Source organism: Berghia stephanieae, chromosome 14 (assembly GCF_034508935.2).
Source record: "Berghia stephanieae isolate SIO BIC M18660-M18661 chromosome 14, UCSD_Bste_1.3, whole genome shotgun sequence".
Taxonomy (NCBI): Eukaryota; Metazoa; Mollusca; class Gastropoda; order Nudibranchia; family Aeolidiidae; genus Berghia; species Berghia stephanieae.
Genome location: NC_088373.1, coordinates 17,401,395 through 17,424,496, shown reverse-complemented (window position 1 = coordinate 17,424,496; position 23,102 = coordinate 17,401,395). Strand labels below are relative to the sequence as shown.

Genomic DNA, 23,102 nt, shown 5'->3' with positions numbered 1-23,102 from the left:
TTGTCTCCAATTTCATAACTTCCTGGGCATTTCCATCTCCTCTCCTAGTCACTAAAACTAAAACGTATTGAAAATGAAAGTCAATTCCAGACTACAAAATGTAAAGGATTTTGAAGTGTTATTAATTTAGTCCATTTTATCCGTTTCCATGGAGAATTAAATTGAAGCTTACATTCCATTTCACATTGTTATTGATTTCTTCAAGCTTCGAGCAGCAAAATTTACGTGACGTAGACAAACAAAGTCTTAAAGTTTAAGTCCCATCCGGACATTAGGCAAATAACCCCCAAACATCAATAGATAGAGTTAAAAATAAAGTATAATTATAATGAAGGATAAAATTGAAGAAGAAAGTCATTGTGTTTGTAATACAAAATGGTTTGAACTGACAGTCAGTGTGTACGAAGGCGTAGGCCAGTCAGTGTGTACGAAGGCCAGTCACAGAGCCAAGCTTGCAATCAAATACAAAATACAATTTTATACATCAATGTCAGAAAAAAGACATTTGAAACATATGACAATAAAATAATAATAATAATATTAATAATAATAATAATATTAACAATAATAATAATGATAATAATAATAATAATAATAATAATAATAATAATAATAATAATAATAATAATAATAATAATAATAATAATAATAATAATAATAATAATAAAATAATAATAATAATAACAAATTCTAATGACAAATTCTAATAATAATAATAAAAATAAAAATAATAATAATATTAACAATAAAAATAATAATAACATACAATTTAATTACAGTAATATTATATATACAATTTTTGGTTAAAAACCCCAAAAAGCATGACATTTCATCATAGAGTTATCATCTGTATAGGAATACAAAATATATGTTACAAAATATCATGTAAATACAAAGTCATTACTCAGAAAACCAACTGAATGCTTGTCCAATAAAGTCAGGGACAACAACTCTCAAAACAACCATTCTATTCACAATCATCATTAAATTATATCAATAGTCAAAGTCTAAAAACAGCACGGCTACTTTCTACTGAAATAAACAATGTGTGTGTCTGTGTGTGTGTGTGTGTGTGTGTGTGTGTGTGTCTGTGTGTGTGTGTGTGGTAATAGATACAAGCTTCAACTTTCAGCATTAGGTAAACAATCGCGATTTGAAACCAGTAAAAGTTTTTAAAAAGTCAATGTTTATTGGATGACGGCAAAAAGACAATTTAGGAATAAATACGTGAGATAAATAACAATGATAGATTGGAATAGATGCGTGAATCCAATTTATAAAGACGGATGATGTGGATGTTTCGGATTTCCCCTTTGTCAACACAATACAATGAATAAATCACAAAAGACGAATAAGAGAGATGAGGGGATGTCACATTGCATTAACAACACCATCCATCCACTCATCCCCCCCCCATCTGTGTGTGTAGTGTCTCATTCATTGTGTTCTGGTCACAAAGGCAGGAAACCCAACCCATAACACATCGTATCGTTATTGTCGTCATTCATCATCGTCAATAAAACAGAAGCTTCCAGTCCAGTTTATTCATTGTGTCTTTAGTCCATTGTCAAGCCTTTACATTTGCATCAATGATTACACCAGAACACACTTATGAATAATAACGAACACGTGTTGTTTTTTAATTGATGGAAATAGCAATGGCATAATATCTGTACCAGTAATTTCACCTCATTATTTCAATAAAATAGAAAATTTAAAGTTATATTATTAAATTATTTAATTTAAGATTGGCAGACCTCTCTTGCGAGCAACAATATCTTTTTTTAAATGTATCTTTTTAACTTTTTCCCTACTGCAAAAATTATTAAATGTTTTTAAAAGAAAAAAATTGAAAAGGCGTGATTTTTGTTGGTTTTTTATTTTTACTAAATCTTAAAAACCAAAAAGTCCAGCCCTTTTTACAAATTTAAAATGATTATGAACAAAACAAAGAGGTAAACTCTATTACCATTTCCAGAGCCACAAACTGTTTGTCTGTTTTTTAGAAGTTTTACGGTACTGGTGACATGTGTAGGTCATGTCAGCGATGATTAAAAAAAGAATATATCCAGTTAACAGCACCAAGGAAAATGGTCGGACAACAGAATACACAGTAATCGCTATTATGACATTCACAAATATCTATTTAAAAAAGCCAAACTAACAGGATTTATATCTGATTATTATTTCTATTACTTGCATGTACTGATGTGAAACAACGTGAAAAATCCCTCATTCATCCTAGGAATCTAGCCTTGGGTAATCAACCGACCACAGGCTGCTCATTAATGAAATCTGTCTATTTCTATTTTTAGTTGGAATCCCATTTCGAATCAGAAAATCTGTATAAACAAGACGTCCGATCTGACTCTTACCCTCACTACTTATACCAAATGTCCATTGAAAACACTTAAAAAGAGTCGAGTTTATTTTAGACACGTATTCATTCCATATAAAATTAATAACTGTTCCACCATCTTTCCCTTTATAACGGTGTGGAGTTCAAATATCACACACTGAAGTGACTTGTTCTGTACCGTGTGTTCAAGTCCAGATTTGGCCAATTCTAGGAGTTATTGACGACAGGGTTGAACGTCGTCAAACTGACATTTCTTCCACACATCGTAAAAGATACACACGTTTTGATCATGTGTTGTGGAGGCACAGGAAAAACCCGACAGATCAAAGGAAATCCTGTGTTGTCTTCATATGGGCCCTTAACTCACCCAATCCTAGAGATTTGTGCTACTTTTCAAAATTGGAAATTTTTAAAATTTAAAATGAGCATGTGCATAGATAGTTTTAATCAACTATCATTAACAAATAAAAAATTTTTAAAAACCCATTAGCTTTGATACTATGCCTATAATTTGTCTCATATAAAAAGTAATAAATAGGCATGGGGTAAAAGTAACACCGGGTATACTACGGATATAGTCGGTGTTAGGGTTGAGTGAGTCAACTGGACTTGGCCACGGAATTGAACTAAACCCTTCAATTGGACGAAAACAATCGGAATTTTATCAATTTTGACTTCAGAGAAATCAGTTCATACCCATGCAAGGGTGATCCAAGAGGTAGGTCTATCACTATCACTATACAATGCTATCACTATATAATATACACAATGCTATCACTATAAAATATATGCAATGCTATCACTATATAATATACGCAATGCTATCACTATAAAATATATGCAATGCTATCACTATATAATATACGCAATGCTATCACTATATAATACGCAATGCTATCACTCAAAACTGGATCAGAATCATCCAATAACTTGGAAGTGGAAGAAAAGAAATTTAAAAAAAGAAAAAAAAAAAACTCCAACAAAACACAAACTTAACACCGTGAATATTTCCTTCACAGAATGACTCAAATCTGTCGTTTTGTCATAACCAACCAACACAAAATAAGACTGACAGGCTAACTCAAATGCTTTAAACTGTCCGTTTTGTCATAAACCGTGAAACAAATAAAATAAAACAAAATAAATGAACTGTTTATAAGAACTTCCAGCACCTTTTGTTGTTTCAGTCGTTAGAACTAGATTAACCACAAACCCAAATGTTACAATCTAATCCCATTCCATCATGTTACAATCTAATCCCATTCTATCATGTTACAATCTAATCCCATTCCATCATGTTACAATCTAATCCCATTCCATCATCATGTTACAATCTAATCCCATTCTATCATGTTACAATCTAATCCCATTCCATCATGTTACAATCTAATCCTATTCCATCATCATGTTACAATCTAATCCCATTCTATCATGTTACAATCTAATCCCATTCAATCATGTTACAATCTAATCCCATTCCATCATCATGTTACAATCTAATCCCATTCTATCATGTTATAATCTAATCCCATTCTATCATGTTACAATCTAATCCCATTCTATCATGTTACAATCTAATCCCATTCCATCATGTTACAATCTAATCCCATTCTATTCAATATATGCATTTGTTTTTAGAGGTTTTACGGCGTTTGCGTCAATTTTGGATCATTTCAACACCGGTAAGAATAAAAGATGATAATGATAGGGGAGAAAGTTGCAGATTTGAAGTTAGCAGCAGGAAAGAAAAAGTAAGACAAAGGGGACTAGTAAAACTATGGGGATCAAAGATTTCACACAGAACCTTTAAATGTGCCTATTTTGATTATCATTGTCAATTGGGGTTACTTTGTCTCAATGGAAAACTTTGCCTGTGTGAATTTGGAGCATTTTAACTAATCTCAGACTTGTTGGAGTTATTGTATCCGTTAAAGAACTTGAATTTTTATCAAAGGAAATAATTCACATAAAACTAAACAATGTCTTACTGGTACAAAATTCAAGAGGCAAAGTTTCCCCAGTCGACAGTACCTGAATGTCCATCCAGGCACAAGCAAAAGGATTCCGCTATGAAGGAGACACGCAAATGTTTAAAATACATATATTCCAATGTATTGTCATCCTTGTATGTATGTGGAACAAACACGCAAATGTTTAAAACTACAACATATATTCCAATGTATTGTCAGCCTTGTATGTATGTGGAACAAACACGCAAATGTTTAAAACTACATCATATATTCCAATGTATTGTCATCCTTGTATGTATGTGGAACAAACACGCAAATGTTTAAAACTACAACATATATTCCAATGTATTGTCAGCCTTGTATGTATGTGGAACAAACACGCAAATGTTTAAAACTACAACATATATTCCAATGTATTGTCATCCTTGTATGTATGTGAAACAAACACGCAAATGTTTAAAACTACAACATATATTCCAATGCATTATAATCCTTGTATGTGGAACAAACGGGATCAAATAAATAAATAATCATGTTATCAATTCTTTTTTTAAACTTTCTAAATTCAATCTAATCAGCACAGAACGTAAAAATCGTCCTCCTTGCCTTGTAATTAATAAATGGATTTTTAAAAATAATTTGATCAAACATAAATCAACAGATGACAGCAACAATCAACCAATCAAAACAAACCAATGTGAAGAGTTCAATGTCAAAGGTCAACACAGGTCACATTGGATTGGCATTTGACAGGGTATGATAGAGTCACTGAATAAATAAATATAAAAATGAAAGTGCACTAACATTCCATACCAGATCTGCCTGGTTGGCAACAATACAGTACCACAAGAATGTAACGGCCAACTTTTTATAGAGCTAAAACGGCTGGTGTTGTTTGGAATATGACTATATATATAACAAAACAAGAATAGGATTCAATAGTCGTAGCGTCACTTCCTTCCTAATGACGCATGGTAACTTAGTAACACTGTCTCTAAACTATCAGAAGAATGGCGGACGCCCGTATGAAATATTTCTCCGACGAGCATAAAAGCGTATCCAGAGGGAAAAAAACATAAATTTGATCATGTTTTGACTTTTACACATTCTGATCACAAGACATATGAAAAGTTCTAGCCAGCTTGAAGAATAAAAAGTAATGATTTTCTTTGTTTAGAACCAAGATGGCCGCCGTTGCAGGGCGGCGTGACATCAGACTACTGAATCCAATTGAAGTGAATAGGAGGATAGCCCATACAGTAGAGTCACGATCTCCCCGGAGTTGTCATACCAGTAAGATCGCGGGTTCGAGCCCCCATTGCCACCACAAAGTTTTTATTCTCTATTGTCTTCTGGCACTTTCCTACTCACTTCATTTCTTGTTATTATCATCATAAGTGCCAGCTCCACTAACTTTTCTGAATTAAATATGTAACCTGGATTTACAGCTATACTTTGTTTCTTCCTGGGTTTTATTTGATTTTGTTTTTGTAATCATAATCTTGGGCCATGCAAGCAACATTTCATTTCCTATCAAGTCCAATTTTATATTTTTAAAATTAAAAACATTTGGTTTTTAGTCTCCAGATTGCCTTTTATCAGGAGAGTCCTGATTTTATCTGGCCAGTTTGCCGCTATGTCATAAATAAATAAGTAACAATTTAACACAGAGCCAGCCAATCCAAAAAAATTAATATTGAAAAAAAATGGGAAGAAAAAATGTGTTTTTTTTTTTAATTTACACTACACCAGGCAGATCTGTATGGACATGTCTCTCTTTCTGTTTTTAAAAAAATTCAATCTGTATTAGATCGTAAAAATTCTTAGAAATAAAACTTCGTTGCGATAATAAAAATGTGGAATAATTTACGCGACTTCGTTCAACGTGACGATGACAAAAATTCTATAATATTTTGAACTCATCAAGTTTGGTTTTATGACATGAACTCACTCAACCCCAGGCCTCTCGACATCTGTAATGTCCACTTGTCTTCCTTAGACATTGTTGGTACTTTTCAACATTGAAAAAAAAAAAAAAAAAAGTTTTAAATCCTCATTTACTTTAAATTTAAAAGAAAATTGTTGTGTAGATAGTTTGAATAAAAAAGCCTTAAAATTATTATCTGATAATGATGGGGTCCAAAACACACCTGTCTACATCCAACATTTTAAACTTCGTCATTTTTAGGAGAAAAAGTCTGTAGTCGCGCTACAGTTAACGTTACAAATCAACAATTTCCCATCACAAGGACTAAACAACACTTTAAAATCCTTGATATTCTGTATTCTGGCCACAACGTTCATTTTCCAATTGTTTTAATGACTACAGATGCTCGTAAACGTCTGAAATTGGAGACAAAATTTTGTAGTTCTACGAATCTTCCGTAATAGTAATTGTAGACAGGTTTGGGTCAAAGTAGCTAGAACAAAATACGGAGATAGTCGATGTCAGGGTTGAGTGGGTTCATATTAATATTAACCAAAAGATAAATGCTAGATGAGAAGAAAAGGAAAGAAAAAAGAAGAAGCAAAACTGGTATATGTGGAAAACTCGGAGAAAAAAAATCTTCAATTTCAATCTTGATGCAAGGAAAACATTCAACATAAACAACAGATCAATATGTAAACATGATGCTTGTTTGTTTAGATCAACACTTTAAGGTCTTATCACCACCAAACCCACCACAGACAAGGAATACAATAATCTATATGTAGTTTATTTCACGGCCCGTATATTTCAACCCTAATCAATATCTGAACTTTGTTTTGTTTTTGTTTTTAAGTGTTTTACGGCGCTTACAACACATTCAGGTTATATCAGCGCCAGTAAAAAGGAAGAAAATGGGATAGTTAAAAGTTCTAGAATTACAATTAAAGCATCCAAGAGAAAGGAAGACAAAGGGGAACTGGGAACAAATAGGGATCAGATGTAGATTTCCAAGAGCATACCACCAATGTACTTAGTTTGAGATCACCTACAAGTCTCATCCAGACACAAGCACAAAATCCAACAAAGAGCAACACACTCAAATGCTTACATTATACATTTAAAATAAAAATAATAATACATAACAGAGAGATGATTTACAAGAAAAAAAATATCATCTCCCAAAACAATAACTATGCATTCGACTGTTCCCCTCCCAGCTAGGATTCCAGCCAGTGCCAGGACAAAACCAAGTAATCTCATTCCGAGACAAAGACAGAAAGCATGTTGGAAAACAGATATAACGGGATAGAAGACACAGTATGTACCTCCCTGCCCGCTATGGGAGGTCAGGATCCCCACCCAGTATCTGAACTTTCCAGATATAATCTCTACCATAACAAATAGAAATTGTACTCATGTACTCTCTACCATAACAAATAGAAATTGTACTCATGTATTCTCTACCATAACAAATAGAAATTGTACTCATGTATTCTCTACCATAACAAATAGAAATTGTACTCATGTATGCTCTACCATAACAAATAGAAATTGTACTCATGTACTCTCTACCATAACAAATAGAAATTGTACTCATGTACTCTCTACCATAACAAATAGAAATTGTACTCATGTACTCTCTACCATAACAAATAGAAATTGTACTCATGTATTCTCTACCATAACAAATAGAAATTGTACTCATGTATTCTCTACGATAACAAATAGAAATAGAAATTGACCCCAAATTTCATTTTTCATAGCTATAAATTCAAATTCAAGTATTTAGGCCATTCCACCCTTTAACTTGAACACCGTTTGAGTCAATGAGTCACAATACTAATTTGTAAAAAAAAAATAAAGAAAGAGAATAAAAATTTTTAAAAAAGGTAGAGGTACACATTTTGTATATTATATTTATATCAATATCAATCAAATTCTATTGCTACGAATAGTCGGCTCGGTCTCTGGCTATTCACCGACTGGTAAATGAACAGATAATGTAAGTACAATAATTATAATAATAGTGGTCATTTAAGGTTCTGTACATCATTTAAAGTTTTTGTTTCAAACTCTGTACCATTAATTTATAACATCATAATAACAAATAATCCATGACATGTATGAACTTATTCTTGTAATCCTTTACATTAGAAGGTTTAAACACGTTTGTTTGGGGGGGGGGGGGGGGGGGGGGGGGGGGAGATGATGATCATTTCAATCCCTGGCAACGGCTAATGTTGTTGTCCTCACATCAGGCATAAGAGGATCTTTTTCTGTTTTAAAGTAACTATTATATATCTACATATGTATATACAATCAACAAGGAGTAGACAATATTGTCATATGGGGGGGGGGGGGGGGGGGGGGGGGGTACTAGTACTAGTGAGACTCGTGCATGGAGAAGTTAATGGGAGGTAATCCATGCGTTGGAAATGGGTGGTGGTGATGTCCCATGGCAGATCCGTTGAATTGGCCCATGTGGCTTCTGGAGTCAAAGCCGTGTGGGTAGAATGCCATGGCCGGCATCATGTGATGAGGCTGGGCCGAATGGGGCCGGTTGTGATAGAGGGCGCTGGTCTGGTGATGATGGCCGTGCTGTAGTGAGTGTGTGTCCATTCCTTGGTGAGCACCGCTTGGGAGAATTGGGTTGGCCGCGTGGAGAAATTTATTGGAAGCAGCTGCGATGTTGTCTCCTGCGCCGCTGTCGTTGCCGAATATTCCAAAGGGGTTCATGTGGCTGCCCACGGCGGCCATGGAGTGAGGGGAAATTCCTGTAGCCGTTTGGCCGTGGTTTCCTGTCATAGAATTCATACCGAAGCCACTCGGCTGCAGGAAGGAATTTTGGGCTGCCCGTGTTGGAAACAGAGGGGGGAAGGTGGAGGCCATATCGGCCGTTTTTGCAGAGGAGTTTGAAATGGGGCGAGTTGAAGTGTTGAACATACTTCCCAGGAATGGTGTGTCTGTCTGATGTTGTCTGGCTGCTGGGGGGGACATGCTTTGGGCCAAGGTAGGGAAATTGAGATAGGGGAAGGAGGGGTCAAACATGCTCTGAGACATACTGGACTCCATTTCAGTTGGAAATCCTGTGTGCTGAGAGGCAGTGTTTTTCTTACTCCGAGAAGACGATGACGATGAGTTGTTAGAAGATGATGAAGACGACGAAGAAGAATTTGATGTGTTTTTCCGTTTTTGTGCACTACTCCTGTTTTGAGATGAAGATGAAGATGATGAAGACGTGGAGGAACTGTTGTTGTTGGAAGATGATGATGAGGAGGATGAGGTTGATGAGTTGTGGTGACTGTTGGAGTGATGATGTGATGGAGCTGGACGGGTTGGAGGCCCCAGGGAATTGCTGCTATTGTTTCCTCCTCCATTGCTATTATTGCTGCAGCTGCTATTTCTATTTCCACTGCCAGAACTACTGTTATTTGAAGAGGAGGAAGAAGAGGAGGATTTTTTGGGCGTGTTTTGTTTCCTTGGTGAAGGCTGCTGTTGCTGCTGCTGCTGTGGTTGTGGTTGTGGTTGGTGTTGGGTCTGCTGTTGTTGGGGTTGAGAGGATTGAGGTGGTTGCAACTGTAAATGGGAACAGTCCCTCCCAGCGGTTCCAAAATGGCCATGAGAGGTTGGTGGTGGAGGGGGGCCGTAGCCTGTGTGGGGATGGGGGCCAAATCCCATGGATGGATGGGGGGTGACAGGGTAATCGTAGGGGGATCTGGAGGGCACCTCCCTAGCATCTGGGAGATGCCGCAGTGGCATGGAAGACGAGGAGGATGAGGAGGAAGGTGGGAACCCCATGGGAAAAAAGTTGTGGTGGGCAGAAGCAGCGGCTGATGAGGAAGATGCCAGTCGACTCATGGCGTCCATAGATGGGTGGGAGTGAGGGTGGGGGTGAGAGACTGGGGTCGGGGGGTGTTGGATAGTGTTGGGCCGTTTCTGTTGTTGTTGGTAAATGGATTCTGCCGAGTGTTTGCTGTTGCTGTTATTGCTGTTACTATTCGAATTGGTACTGGTGTTTCCAGGATACCGATTACTATTGTTACTGTTACTGCTATTGTTACTATTGTCCATACTGTTTTTGGGGGCGGGGTTGGGATATGTAGAGGAGGTTCCCGAACTGGGAGATTTACCTGGGTTAGAGGCTGCAGAGGATGAATTATTGCTGTTGTTGTTGTTAGAGCCGGTGTTGCTTAGGTTACTTCTATTATTCCCACCGTTGCCAGTGCTTGTGTTATTCGTGTTGGTGCCGTGAGACGGTGGCGGGTTTTGGGTGGCAGAGGCAGTGGCGCTGTTGTAGGAGGGGGATCTAGCGATGGGGGGGATGTTGAGTTTTGGATGGCTGTTGAACGTCATGAGACTGGACACGCCGTGAAGATTGAAGTCTGGATTGGCTGGGGGAATGGCCTGGTTGCCCACCGGTAACTGTGGTGGGAGAGGATGCGTGGATGGAGAGGGATGCTGAATCTCCATGTTGCCGATAGGGTGCATGCCGAGGTGTTGGGCTGAAGAGGCAATGCCAGAGGAAGAAGAGGATGATGATGATGACGATGAGGCGGACGACGTGGATGAAGAAGGTGGTGGTTGTTGTTGTTGTTGTTGCTGCATGGATGATGGGTGATGCATGGCTGGGTTGGTTGTTGAAGGCGAGTGGAAGAATGGACTGGCGTAGGGAGAAGAATGGGACGATGGAAGAGGTGGTGGAATGATAGGAGGTTGGTGTTGGTGAAGATGTGGGGTGGGGGGAATCGAACCACTAGCACCCGCATTGCCACTGCGGGTATTATTTCCTTGCAAGGCATTGTTGTTGTTGTTGTTTCCTTTACTAGAGCTACTGTTACTGTTTTTATTGTTATTATTGCTATTAGTAGAATTCACAGATGTACCGTCTCCACTGGTATTGCTTGATTTATTACCAGCAGCGTTGCAAGAGGAAGAATGTGGCGGATGATGGTGGTGGTGGTGATGATGCTGCTGTGGCTGCTGATGAAGATGTGGCGGTGGTAACGATTGTTGCTGCGATGATTGCTGTTGCATTTGGAAAGTGGTTCCAGAACCGGTTCCTGTCATGGATACGGGAGAGGCTGAGGCCAAGTTATTGTAGCCTCCGGTGTTGTTGGGGTTTTCATTAGGGATTCTGGGATTGCCCGATGCAGATGGTTGGTTGACTGCTTGATGGTCTATCATGTTGTCTACGGAGTACTGACCTTTCTGTTGTTGTTGTTGCTGTAGAGAAGGGCTAGGACCATTGGGATAAGATTTGTATGGCTGTACTTGGGCCTGCTGTGGATCCGATACGTGACCTCCTGAGGGACTCATATGCTTCATTTTCAGGTTCCCTGTAGGGGAGGCAAATCCAGGATTCCTTGGGGAAGAGTCTTGCATAGGCGGGTACATCTGTGAAGATTGTTGCTGTTGTTGTGGTGGTGGTGGTTGGTGGGACAGTGGTGGAGGGGGAACGCTGGAGCGATCCATTGGCGATGGAATTTGTGGATGGTGCTGATTGTGTTGTTGTTGTTGCTGAGCAGCTGGGGACATGGACATTCCATGGACTGATCCAGGATTGCTGGCAGAGCCAGGGGATGCGTGGAGTTTGGGGGATGGGAGAGGCGTGGTTGACGACGCCGATGGAGGTCGTAGGTTGTGAGGGCTGCTTTGGGGAGTAAAATGGTGTTGTTGTTGTTGCTGTTGTTGTTGTTGTTGTAGTTGCCTCTGTTGATCAAGAGAGTTTTTAGATTGAACGTCTGGCATTGACTGCTGTTGCTGCATGGAGGGAGGTGGTTGTTGTGGGTGTTGCTGGAGTTGATGTGGATGCTGCTGCTGCTGTTGTTGCTGGTGACCACCAGCAGCTCCCATAACCATAGACAAGTCTCCACCGGTACTGGAAGGTGGCTGTGGTCCCACTCCATGGTGGGACATAGGGGCAATCTGACCATTACCACCGCATTGTTGCATTTGATTACAGTCACTGCTGTTAGCTGCAGCTACGGCTGCTGCTTCTGCTGCTGCTGCAGCCTCTGCTTCAGCTTGGATCTCTGATGTTATGGGTTTTAGAGGAATTATTTCTGGCAAAGAGTCCAGAGAAGAACTAGACAGAGATGGGATGGGCCCTTCGTTACCAGAAGACGAATCCATAACGCCCATTGAGATGGTCTGTGAAGGGTGATTCATTCCAAACCCGCCCATCGCAGTGTTCTTGGAGACCACTATACCACTTCCTGTAGACTGGCAAGACCGAAGAGGGGGCGGTGGGACGGCCATGTTGTTTTGGTTAGCACCAGAGGAAGGCATGGTGAGAACTGGAGGAGCAGCGGTGGATAAACTATTGCTGTCCATCATGGAACACACGGGGGATTTTCTCTCCGGCGTGGGCGTGTGCATTCTGGATGGTGGGTGCAGCTGTTGCATGTGTTGGTTGGAGGAGGTCTGAGGTGATGATGATGATGGGGATGATGACGTGATTCCAGCCGAGGACACGGCTGATGATGGAGTGCCCAAATTACCTCCCCCTTTGTCCATGACGCCCATTCTACCCTGGGACATCAACATGACTGAGTCTGTGTTGTTGGTCGTATCCGGTGGTGCCGGCGTACGCAGGGCGGGCAGGTCCACATCTGACGGGGATAGCACGTTATTGCCCAGGTTGGGAGGACTGGAGTGAAAATTGATCTTACCCGGGCTTTCCTGATTGAAAAAGTCAGCAATTGCCTCGGCTGAGATGGAGTCGTCGTGTGACTCTAGCTTTGGGGAGCTCTGGAAATCCATGACCGGGAAATCCATTGAAAAGGATTCCTCTAGAGTCGGGCCGAGGCTATCTGGGTTTTCAGGCGGGACGTTTTGATGCTTTTTCACTGAATTATTACTGCTGTTGTTTTGATTAGCAAGATTATTAGGTGTAATGGTAGATGCTGTTGACGTGTTCATCGTGTTATCACTCAGCACGGATGATGAGGTCATCGGGTTGGTAGAGGATATCGATGACGGTGCTGATGGCGATGATGGCAGTGGTGGGGGCATTGGCAGTTGGGTCGGTATATCGAAGTTGCTGCTGACAGAAGCTGACACGGCAGACAAAATGGGGATTTGAGATGCAGTCAGTGGGATTGTAGTCGATGATGTGGCAGGGACTGTCGATGGAGCTAACATTGACGCCGTCAGATTGGCTGAAGCTGACGACGATGAAAAAGAGGAGGGTAATGATAAAACAGCAGTTGATGTGGATGACGATGATGATGATGATGGCAGTGTCGACGATGCTGTAGACAACAATGGTGATGACTGCTGAACTGGAAGAGGTGGAGATATCATTTCAAGGGATGCTGAAAAGGCGGAAACGGCTGAAACAGTGGTTGAAATCGTCACTGGAGTGGACAGGCTACTACTGTTTATGTTATCATGGTTCCTTGTGGAAGATGATAATGATGATGGTGGTGGTGGTGATGGTGTCACCTGCATTCCAACAGGGGGATGAGCCATACCATGTTGATTGGTATTACCACTGTTTTTACTGTTACCACCAGCACCAGCACCACCTCTGGGGGCCACAGATTTGACATTGACATTATTCCTGGCAGCAGCATCGCCACTTCTTGTCGTTACTCCGATAGAAACGGCTGTTGTTGACACAGATGACAATGCTTTAGAGTCAATGATTGATGCAGGGACTCCATCACTGTTACTGTTATTATTATTGTTATTATTATTGGCATTATTAGTTTTCCCTCTACCTTTCCGAGTGGTCGGTTTCTTGGCAGGAGACCTAGAAGGTGTTGGAGGAGGTTGTAAAAATGCATCGTCCTCGTCGACAAAATCATAAATATCAGAAGATGGAGCAGAGGAGGGCAGGTTATTCTCATTGCTGGCAGCAGCTGTAATGACAGAGTTATCTGGAGTGGCTATCTCATTGAGACCGAATAATGACAGATCTGGAACATTCTCAACATTTTGAGTGGAATCTTCTGGAATCTGATGTGGCTGTTTTTGGGCGGTAGAATTTCCAGATTTTCTAGCACGTTTGTTACTGCTGACAGAGCTGTCATTTTTCTTAGAATTATTGTTGTTTGGTGCTGAGGCAGGTTCTTTCCTCTTTCTCATCGAACGCTGTTCTCGTCCCGATGCCAAGGAAGCCGCTGCTGTGCCGGTTACAGCCTGAGACAGGGGTTGTTGTGTCGCCGTTCTCGTTGTCATCGTTGATGTTGTCGTCGTCATCATGGACTCAGCAGTAAGAGGAGAAAATTTACAAGTCATTTCACTGATGACAGCAGAAGCAGCAGTGGTGATAGAAGAGGTGGAACACGTGACAGCGTGTGTGGCCATGGAGATGGAGGACTCGGGTTTGGTTTGAGATTCAGGCAAAATTGTACTATTTACATTAACAACAGCACCAACGGGATGAACGATATTGGTATCGTTGTTATTAGTAGTGTTGTTGTTATTATTCATCACAGCTGGGCTTTTACGAGTTGCTTTGTTTTGAGTTCTTAGCTGTTGTTGTTGTTGTTGCTTTTGTTGTTGCTTTTGTTGTTGTTGTTGTAGTTGTTGCTTTTGTTGTTGCTGTAGTTGTTGCTTTTGTTGTTGCTGTATTTGTTGTTGTTGCTTTTGTTGTATTTGTTGTTGCTTTTGTTGTTGCTGTAGTTGATCAGCAGTATCCACAGCAGGTAGGACAGCATCAACATTAGATGTAACAAGAGCAGCACCGTCATGGCTGTCCACAGTGGAGGCCAGGGACTCCATGTTGTCGACCACATCCATCAGACTAATCAAATTGCCGTCCGTGTTGAGAAGTTTACTTTCGCTGACAGAGTTGAGAATTTGTTCCTTCACGGCCTCGTTGTCACTGGCCTCCAGCACGGCCAACAAACTGTCTTCCTCCGCCTTAGACATCACATCTGGAGACGGCCGTTTTTGTAACCCGTTATTGCCACCACCATCTCCTCCCCCACCACCGACCTTCTCCTTCATTGTTGACCTTTTCAATTTCGCCTCCTCTTCCTCCTCAGCGGCAGCTTTCTTCGCTCTTTCCATCTCTTCCTTCTCCAATTTTAACTCCGCCCTTGTTTTTCTCTTTTTCGGGGCTGCTTTTTTCTTCTGCAGCTCGAGATCCGAGCCGGTGACTATGGCAGCATTGCCAGCAATCATAGTGGAATTTGGAGTGACGATGGCACCACAGATACTATTACTGTCTCCTGTCCCTCCAACAAAATCAGAAATGGATGGCATTGAAGGCAAAATGACATTAGAATTTGCATTAGTAGTAGTTGTATTATTAATCATATTATTTTTGCTTCCCCCTTGGTTATTGCCGACATTATTAATATTATTGTTATTATTCCCTTTTCGACTCCTGCTCTTCGACTTGGGCAGTGCCTTGTCATTCCCAACTGCTGACATTGCGGGTATGACGTGAGACACGGACGGCGACGAGGATGGCAATGACGATATAGGAATACGACTCCATTGATCTTTACTGAAGGGCCCAGGCCCTGCTGTGGGGCCCGAGACAGCCAAATGGGAGCCTGCTGACACAGCAGCGATGGACATGTACGGCAGGTTGGAGGTAGGATTCAACAAACCCAAGCTTTCTTTATTTGTAGAGGAGGACAAGATAGATGAAGATTTATTAGTTGAATCTAAGGAGATAGAAGAAGACGTGGAAGATGAGGACAATTTTGAAGTCTTCCCCACCTGATTGGTTTTGGTAGACTTGGCATTATTGGCATCGGCTAGCTGAGAGAAGATATTCTCCGATGGCAGTGAACCTCCGATAATTTGCACAGGTGAAGGGTGGAAACCTTGGGAGGGCAGAACTGATGACACGGATGGAGATGGGGCTAATGATGATAATGTTGAAGAAGATGACAACAATAATGATGAGGATGAGGACGAATAGAACGGAGCTGAGGTTGACATGGGTGGACTCAACAGCTGAAGGTTGCTGATATTCTTATTGGCGTTGTTTGACAGGGACGATATGGCATTGACCAGGAGCTGCTGCTGCTCCTTTTGGAGGTCTGTGGCCGCCACGACAGAACCGTTGGTGGACGAGGTGCTGTTTGGCGTTACATTTGGGGACACCACTGGGGTGATCAATTCAATCCCAGGCATTTGCATACGGAGTGGTTGCGTCGGGGAGATGAGGCCGTGCTTCTCGGCCGTCTTGGAGAGTAAAGAGGAGTTGGAAGATGACGAAGGTGAGAATTTAATCGCCAGGCCTGGCGGAGTGAGATTCATGTTGTTAGGACTGAAGCCTGCATGAGCCGGGGAAGTGGAAGAATTGTGACCTCCGACACCAGCACTGACGCAGTTCTCGTCGATAATCAGTTGAATGTTGTCTTCTTCGTCGTCCCTAGGGGAAGACTTAAGATTGATCTGAAGCTCGGTCGATGATCCTGAGATATTCATCAGGTTTCCTGAAGTATCCAGGTTGAGGCTATTCATGCCGTTGTTAGCCACATTAACGGTGTTGTTATTGTTCCCACCAGAATTGGGAGTCGTCTGCTGATTGACGTCATTCGAATCCATCAAAATCCCTGCCGTGGCTGTGGCCTGGGCAAGGAGATCGGTTGCAGAGGAACAACTGGAATTGGACGACAAAGAGTTTTTGCGCTTGGTGTTATTTTCATCCTGACGATTGGAACTTCCTCTTTTTGCAGTTGAAGATGAAGATTTACTGTCGGCCGTGGAGGGTTTCAACGGAGAAATCATGGGTATTACGGCGTTTGCATTACTGCCGCTACTGCTCGAAGCATTGGGTTGTTGATGCTGCAGCATTATCTGGGGAGCCACTTCTGCTGCCACCACTGGTGACGCTCTTGCCACAGATGGAGATTTATTTCGTCGGTTGTTGGATTTCGATGATGATGAAGCCCCTCTGGAGTTTGACGTGGCCTTCGGATTATTGCTGATGGTAGAGGATGGGGTAGGGCCGACAGCTAGGGCCGGTGCCAGGGAGGGAAGTGCCTGAAACCAAATTTTAAGTTTTGGAGTAAAAAATGACAGTGAGAAATAACCATCCCTTGTTGACATAAATAAATAAAGAAAGAAAGAAATATGAACGGATGGTGACAAAAAGTGAAAAAGGAGGAAAGTTTTGAATCATTGCCTATAAACCCCATTTTTACTGCATTGATGATAAATCATCAGTGAAATTCTAGCTGACTTCTGAAGAATGGGAAACTGCACCACATATTAGCCTCTCGCTTCCAATATATTGATTTTTCAAATTTTGTTGGTTTTGGAGGAAAAGGGAGGGAGATGGAGATGGGAGGGAGAAATTGCAGATTTCCGCTTCGCAAGGGACCCTTTGTAAAGGGCTTTGATCACGATTACGGGGATGCGCTATATAAAAGCTCTATTTTTTTTTTTTAATTTAAGGCTTGCAACACATTTAGGTCATTTCAGCGCCAGCAAAAAAGGGTGAAAATGGGATAGTAGTCAAAAAGGTTATAGATTTACAATTGAAAGCACACAATAAAAAGTAAAACAAAGAGGAATTGGTTCAAACAAGGAACAGATGAAAATTCCGATAGAACACGATTACTGTACTTAGTTTGAGATCACCTAAAAGTCTCATACAGACACCAGCACAGGTTAGGTCCCCATTAAGAGGAATAATACACACAAATGTTTATAATTCATGATATATACCCAAAACAAAAAATATAATAGTACATAACACAGAGATGAGATGATTTACAAGGGAAAAAATAATATCTCCCAAAACTAACGCTATACATTTGACTGTTTCCCATTTCAAAACAAGATTTACAGGGAAAAAAATAATATCTCCCAAAACTAACGTTATACATTTGACTGTTTCCCATTCCAAGACAAGATTTACAGGGCAAAAAAATAATATATATCTCCCAAAACTAACGCTATACATTTGACTGTTTCCCATTCCAAGACAAGGACAGAAAGCAACTTGGAAAATAGATATAGTCGGATAGAAGACACAAAAAGTGACCTCCTGCCCTTTTGAAACCTCATCACCGCAATGTTTTTTTAATTGGCTATGATCCTCCGGAACTTTCCTACTCCATGTCATTTGTTTTTTATTATCAGACCTGCGTCTGCCCCCTGAAAAAATTGCCTGAAAATCCGTGAGATATTGGGTCCGGGTCCAGGGTGGAGCAATGGTAGGGGGTTAGGGTGGACAACGCCCCCCCCCCCCCCCCCCCCCCTGAAGCTGAAGCTTTCATCAATATAACATGAGCAAAGATCCAAATTTCCCGGAATATTTTTTTAGAATTTTACCAATTCAATAGGCTGTGAAACAAAATGAAAAAAGTATGTTTAGGCCTTAGGCAGAGCGAAATTGCCGGCACCTTTACAGGCCTGTATTATCTTATCTCCATTGTGCTTACCTTTCCCACCTTACTGTTGGTGCCGGTGGTGGCGCTGACAGAGCTGATGCAAGTGGCCACCGAGTTGGTGGTCACCGTGTTGGCTACAATAGATGACACCACCATCATCCCACCAGGTCCTGCCCCAGTCACACCGGGACCACTAGCCATCTGTAGTGACGACACGACGGATCCCACGCTGCAACCGCCCAGAACTGGACCTCCGGGCGTCATTTGGATGATCCCAGGGGGTCCTGCTTGACCTAGAGTGGGTCCGAGTAGTTGACCAGGGGCCTGGGCTAGTTGGAGACCCCCTGCTGTGGCTGCGTTGAGTAAGATTGGGGGTGCCGATGGATTGGTCGGGTCAAACTGTGGAAATAAACATTTGGAAAAAATGATGTATCATCAAATTTTATACAATCAGGGTTAACAATTCTGGTGGCAAAAATTTACTTTTGCATCTGATAAATTTGGTGTTTTGATTGATAAAAGTTTGTAAGCCAAACGTTTCTCATAATTTCCCTTATATATTTGGATCGACAACGTTTATTAGCATATCAATTATGATTTTCATTACATTTGACTTAACGGTTTTTGAGAAATTCCCCAAAATCCTATGTGTCAAATACTTTTGCTCCCCACTGTACATATAACACTGAAGACAAAACTACACATATGTGCAGCTATTGGTCGTGTGACTTCGGATTGTTAGGTCCTGGGTTCGAGCTTTGCTCGGCGCATAGTTGAGTCCTTGGAAAAGGCTCTTTACTGACATTCTCTCATCATACTCAGGTGTAAAATGAGTATCTGGCCATTAACAGTTAGACCTGTAAATGAGCTCTATAAAAAATGGACTGAAACTCTTCGACAAACTGAAGATTCAATTATTTTTTTAAAAATAAGGGCATCATTGGAGAGGAGAGGATAAATACAATACATTAAAATAGTGGGTGTTATTTCTTACTGGAAGTATGACTGCCATAATTTGATGTAGAAGGAATGCTAAATCAGCATGTCATTCATATAGGTAAAGATGACTTCATCAAAGTCATATTCCTGCCTCTGGAATTTTTTTTGACATAGTCAGAAAAATAATCACCATTATCATCTTTAACTTCTAGCCATGACCAATTGAATTTATTCCTCACACTCACATCTTTATCGATGCTCGACAAGTCTGAATTGCGATCCACGAACAGCTCAGCCATTGTGAGAACATTAGAATAATGTAGCAATGAGCAAACTTGATTTTCGATCAGTAAATGACAGAAAAAAAAACTAATAAATATGACTTCTGGCCAATACACTGGATTATTAAGTAGAAGTGAATTATCAAGAAGAAACTTCGGCAGGCGTAGCGGAAAAATTCAAAGAATCGAAATGAAGGTAAATCGCCACAAAACAGCAAGCTCGCTTGGGCTTGAGCAAAACAATGGCAGAAAACGTCCTGATTTGCACGGGAATTAATTAGGCTACTTGCCATTGTTCCTTATAATCAGGTACTCAATCAGTGAAGAAACGGTCAACCAGTTTGTTTATAACGTGAGGCAATCGATCGAAATGTGCTTGTAGCAATTTATCCTAATCTAACTTTCGATTTAAAGGTGTCTCTATTATCATCTACTAGAGATGTTACTTCCGGCATTCGCATTTTACTTTTTTTTATACTTTTAAAACCCAGCTTGTAATTGTGGTCAATTTTGGCTTAGATGAAACAGTGAAATTTATCGCTCGGCGGCTCAGTTAAAATTGGCTACCGTTGGGATCACGACAGGTTGGAAAGTGAAAAAATAATTTAACGAAGGCTGTGTGAAATTACACTGGGATGTGTTCAGTCACGCCAATTCTAAAAAGCGCCGCTTAGCCTTGGCAATAAATCCATCGTTAATATAAACGGCTCCCATGAGCTATGCGTAGCGTTATGGAACACTCCTAATTACTTTACGGTCATTCGACTACGATTTGTGAATTCTTTCTTTCTTTCCTTTTTTTTAAATATTTGAATTTGACAAATTGACTGAGAATTTACAGGTTTAAACAGTGTTGTGTTTGTCGGAAAAAAAAAATGGTAATATCGCCTAAAAGGCCTCGTGTCTCATTCTACACGTTATGTGTTGCTGTGGGTGAGTGACCCTTTGTAAAACGCTTTGAGCACTTTAAGTGGATATTGCGGTTTATAAAAGCTCAAGTTTTGAATAGATCAAGAATATAAAATCAAACATACCTGCAGTATAGGGTTGCCTACAGGAATTTGTGGAGGTTTCGGAGTGACGTTGGTCGCAGCAGCCAAAGGAGTTCCAGCTGGTACTATGGTCTGTGGGTTTGTGGAGATGGGTATCAGAGACCCGTCCACCATCACATGAGTGGGGCCCTGTTGGACCACGGAATGGTCCCCAGGGGGCACCAGCTTCACGTCGTTGCCAATCAGTTTGACTGCGTTGCTCAGGGCATTTGGGGGCGCCGTTGCCGTGGCAACCCCTGCAGGATGCTGGGTGGACAAGGGTCCCATGTTGTTGACCACCATGCCAGTGAACGGGTTGATAATTTGGACACCGCCTAGACCTCCTAGGTTCAATATCTGAAATCGGTAAAAAAAAAAAAAAAACATTGATTATTAAAAGAAAGAAAGAGAGCAAGCAAGAATAAGAAGAAAACAAAAGATTGAAGTCCTTTTATAACTAGACATTTCTAAAATGTTTTGTTTTGTTTGTTTTTTTCTCATAATTTTCCAAAGGGACAACACCCTGCCTGAACATTCCTAAAAAACAATTATTCATTTAATTTCACAAAATTTTCACACAATCAATATCATTATATCAATTATTATTATGTCATTATTATTATTATCATGATCATTAGTATTACTTTTATTAATATTATTATTATTATCATTACACTTTTATCGTCAATTCACCTTCATGAAGCAAAATTTCAAAAAGATAAAGAATTATAAATAATTTTTCAAAAGTGAGGCAAAACATTTGTTAATTCAAGTTTTCTCTCCACCCCCCCCCCCCTCCCTCCCCTTTCCATTTAAAAATAGCCAGAATAATACAATGAAAGTGTATTAAAAAAATGACAATAAAACAAAACAAACAACAAAAATATCAAAGAAAAAAGAAGGAAGAGAAGCGACCGGTACCAGTACCTGTTGTTGCTGTTGAGGTGGGAAAATGAAGGGAGCTGCTTGGGGTAAAACTTGCTGTAAAGGGTTGGCAGTGGGTGGCAACAGGATCTGTTGTGGGCCGGGGGGTGGATGGTGTGGGCCCAGTGGCCCTCCCATTGATACTATCGGGTTAGATGGTCCAGCGAGCAAATGCTGGGGCAGACTGGGTGGTTGTTGTATGGATGACGACGACGACGACGATGATGTTGATGATGGCAAAATGTTGGGGATCATTTCAAGATGTCCGATATTCGTCGTCGATGATGAAGATGAAGATGATGTTTGTACGGATGATGTTGAAGATGTTCCTTGGTTGATGGAGTTTTGCACAGCGACCAGTTGTCCGTGTTCATTGATGGTGTAGATGATGGTGTTGGGACCGTTGTGGAGATTGTTGATGACATTCGTCTGGTGCTGGTGGCCAGTCCCAGGATTGAAAAGGTGACCTGCCTGGTTCATACTGAGATTGCTGGACGGTTGAGAGTTGATGCCGAGGGCGTTGATTGCATGCTGGGGCGTTATCATCGGGATCATGTTAGTGTTACTGTGATTGTTGTTGTTGTTGTTGTTTGTAACAGCATCTCCCCCGTCAAATGGAACAAGGCCTGGATCACTGACAGTCAACAGTTGTCCATTGACAATCACTTGCTTCACATTCTACGTGGGTGTACGACAGGCAAAGACAAAAAAAAAAAAACAGCTGTTAATAAAATGGTTAGAAAATCACCGGAAGATAAATCTTTTATAAACAATGTTGGTTTGAACAATACCTCAATTTTAAGGCTGATTTTTGACATAATAAAATAATAATAATAATAATAATAATAATAATAATAATAATAATAATAATAATAATAATTCCCTTTATTCATCCCTTAGGAGAAATGTTTCTTTAGGGTCTATTCCAAGGGAAGACTGGAATAACCCAGGCATCAGCTGCAAAGTGATCTAAGGCTAGGTGACATGCGGGAAATCAGCAACCCTGCATTTAATGATTGCGAGGGTAAATTTTTTAAGTTAATGATAGCGACTACAATATCTACAATATTTATCTCCTAAAAACTAAGAATTTTTGGATGTTCAAGGAGACAGGTCTGCTACTGGACTTTTCCCCATCACCCAATCAGAATTGAATAGAGTTGTTTCCCTTGAAAATGGATAAAATGAACCAATCTTTAAGATAAACTTTTGTTTCTAGTCCCCATGAGTTTATCATACAGTGCTTATGGCAACTCAACAAAAAGTGACAAAGGAGGACAATTTTAGACCGACTGCCTTAAAACCCCAGTTTTACTACACACTAACAACCCAGATTTTTAGAGTAACTAAGATGATT

At 40.6% G+C, this 23,102-nt stretch overlaps 1 protein-coding gene across 2 annotated transcripts in view; it reads right to left on the bottom strand.

The window, feature by feature from the left end:
- Positions 1-2,308: 2,308 nt before the first annotated feature.
- LOC144959679 (uncharacterized) overlaps positions 2,309-23,102 on the bottom strand; it is a 35,707-nt gene continuing 14,913 nt past the window's right edge. For both annotated transcript variants that reach the window (XM_078892357.1, XM_078892358.1), the window contains exons 7-10: positions 21,749-22,423; positions 20,825-21,178; positions 18,622-18,969; positions 2,309-17,215 (exon numbers count right to left, since the gene is read on the bottom strand). In XM_078892357.1, the coding sequence (XP_078748483.1) occupies positions 8,642-17,215; positions 18,622-18,969; positions 20,825-21,178; positions 21,749-22,423 (9,951 nt within the window). In that variant the 3' untranslated portion in view covers positions 2,309-8,641. The remainder of the gene's footprint in view (positions 17,216-18,621; positions 18,970-20,824; positions 21,179-21,748; positions 22,424-23,102) is intronic.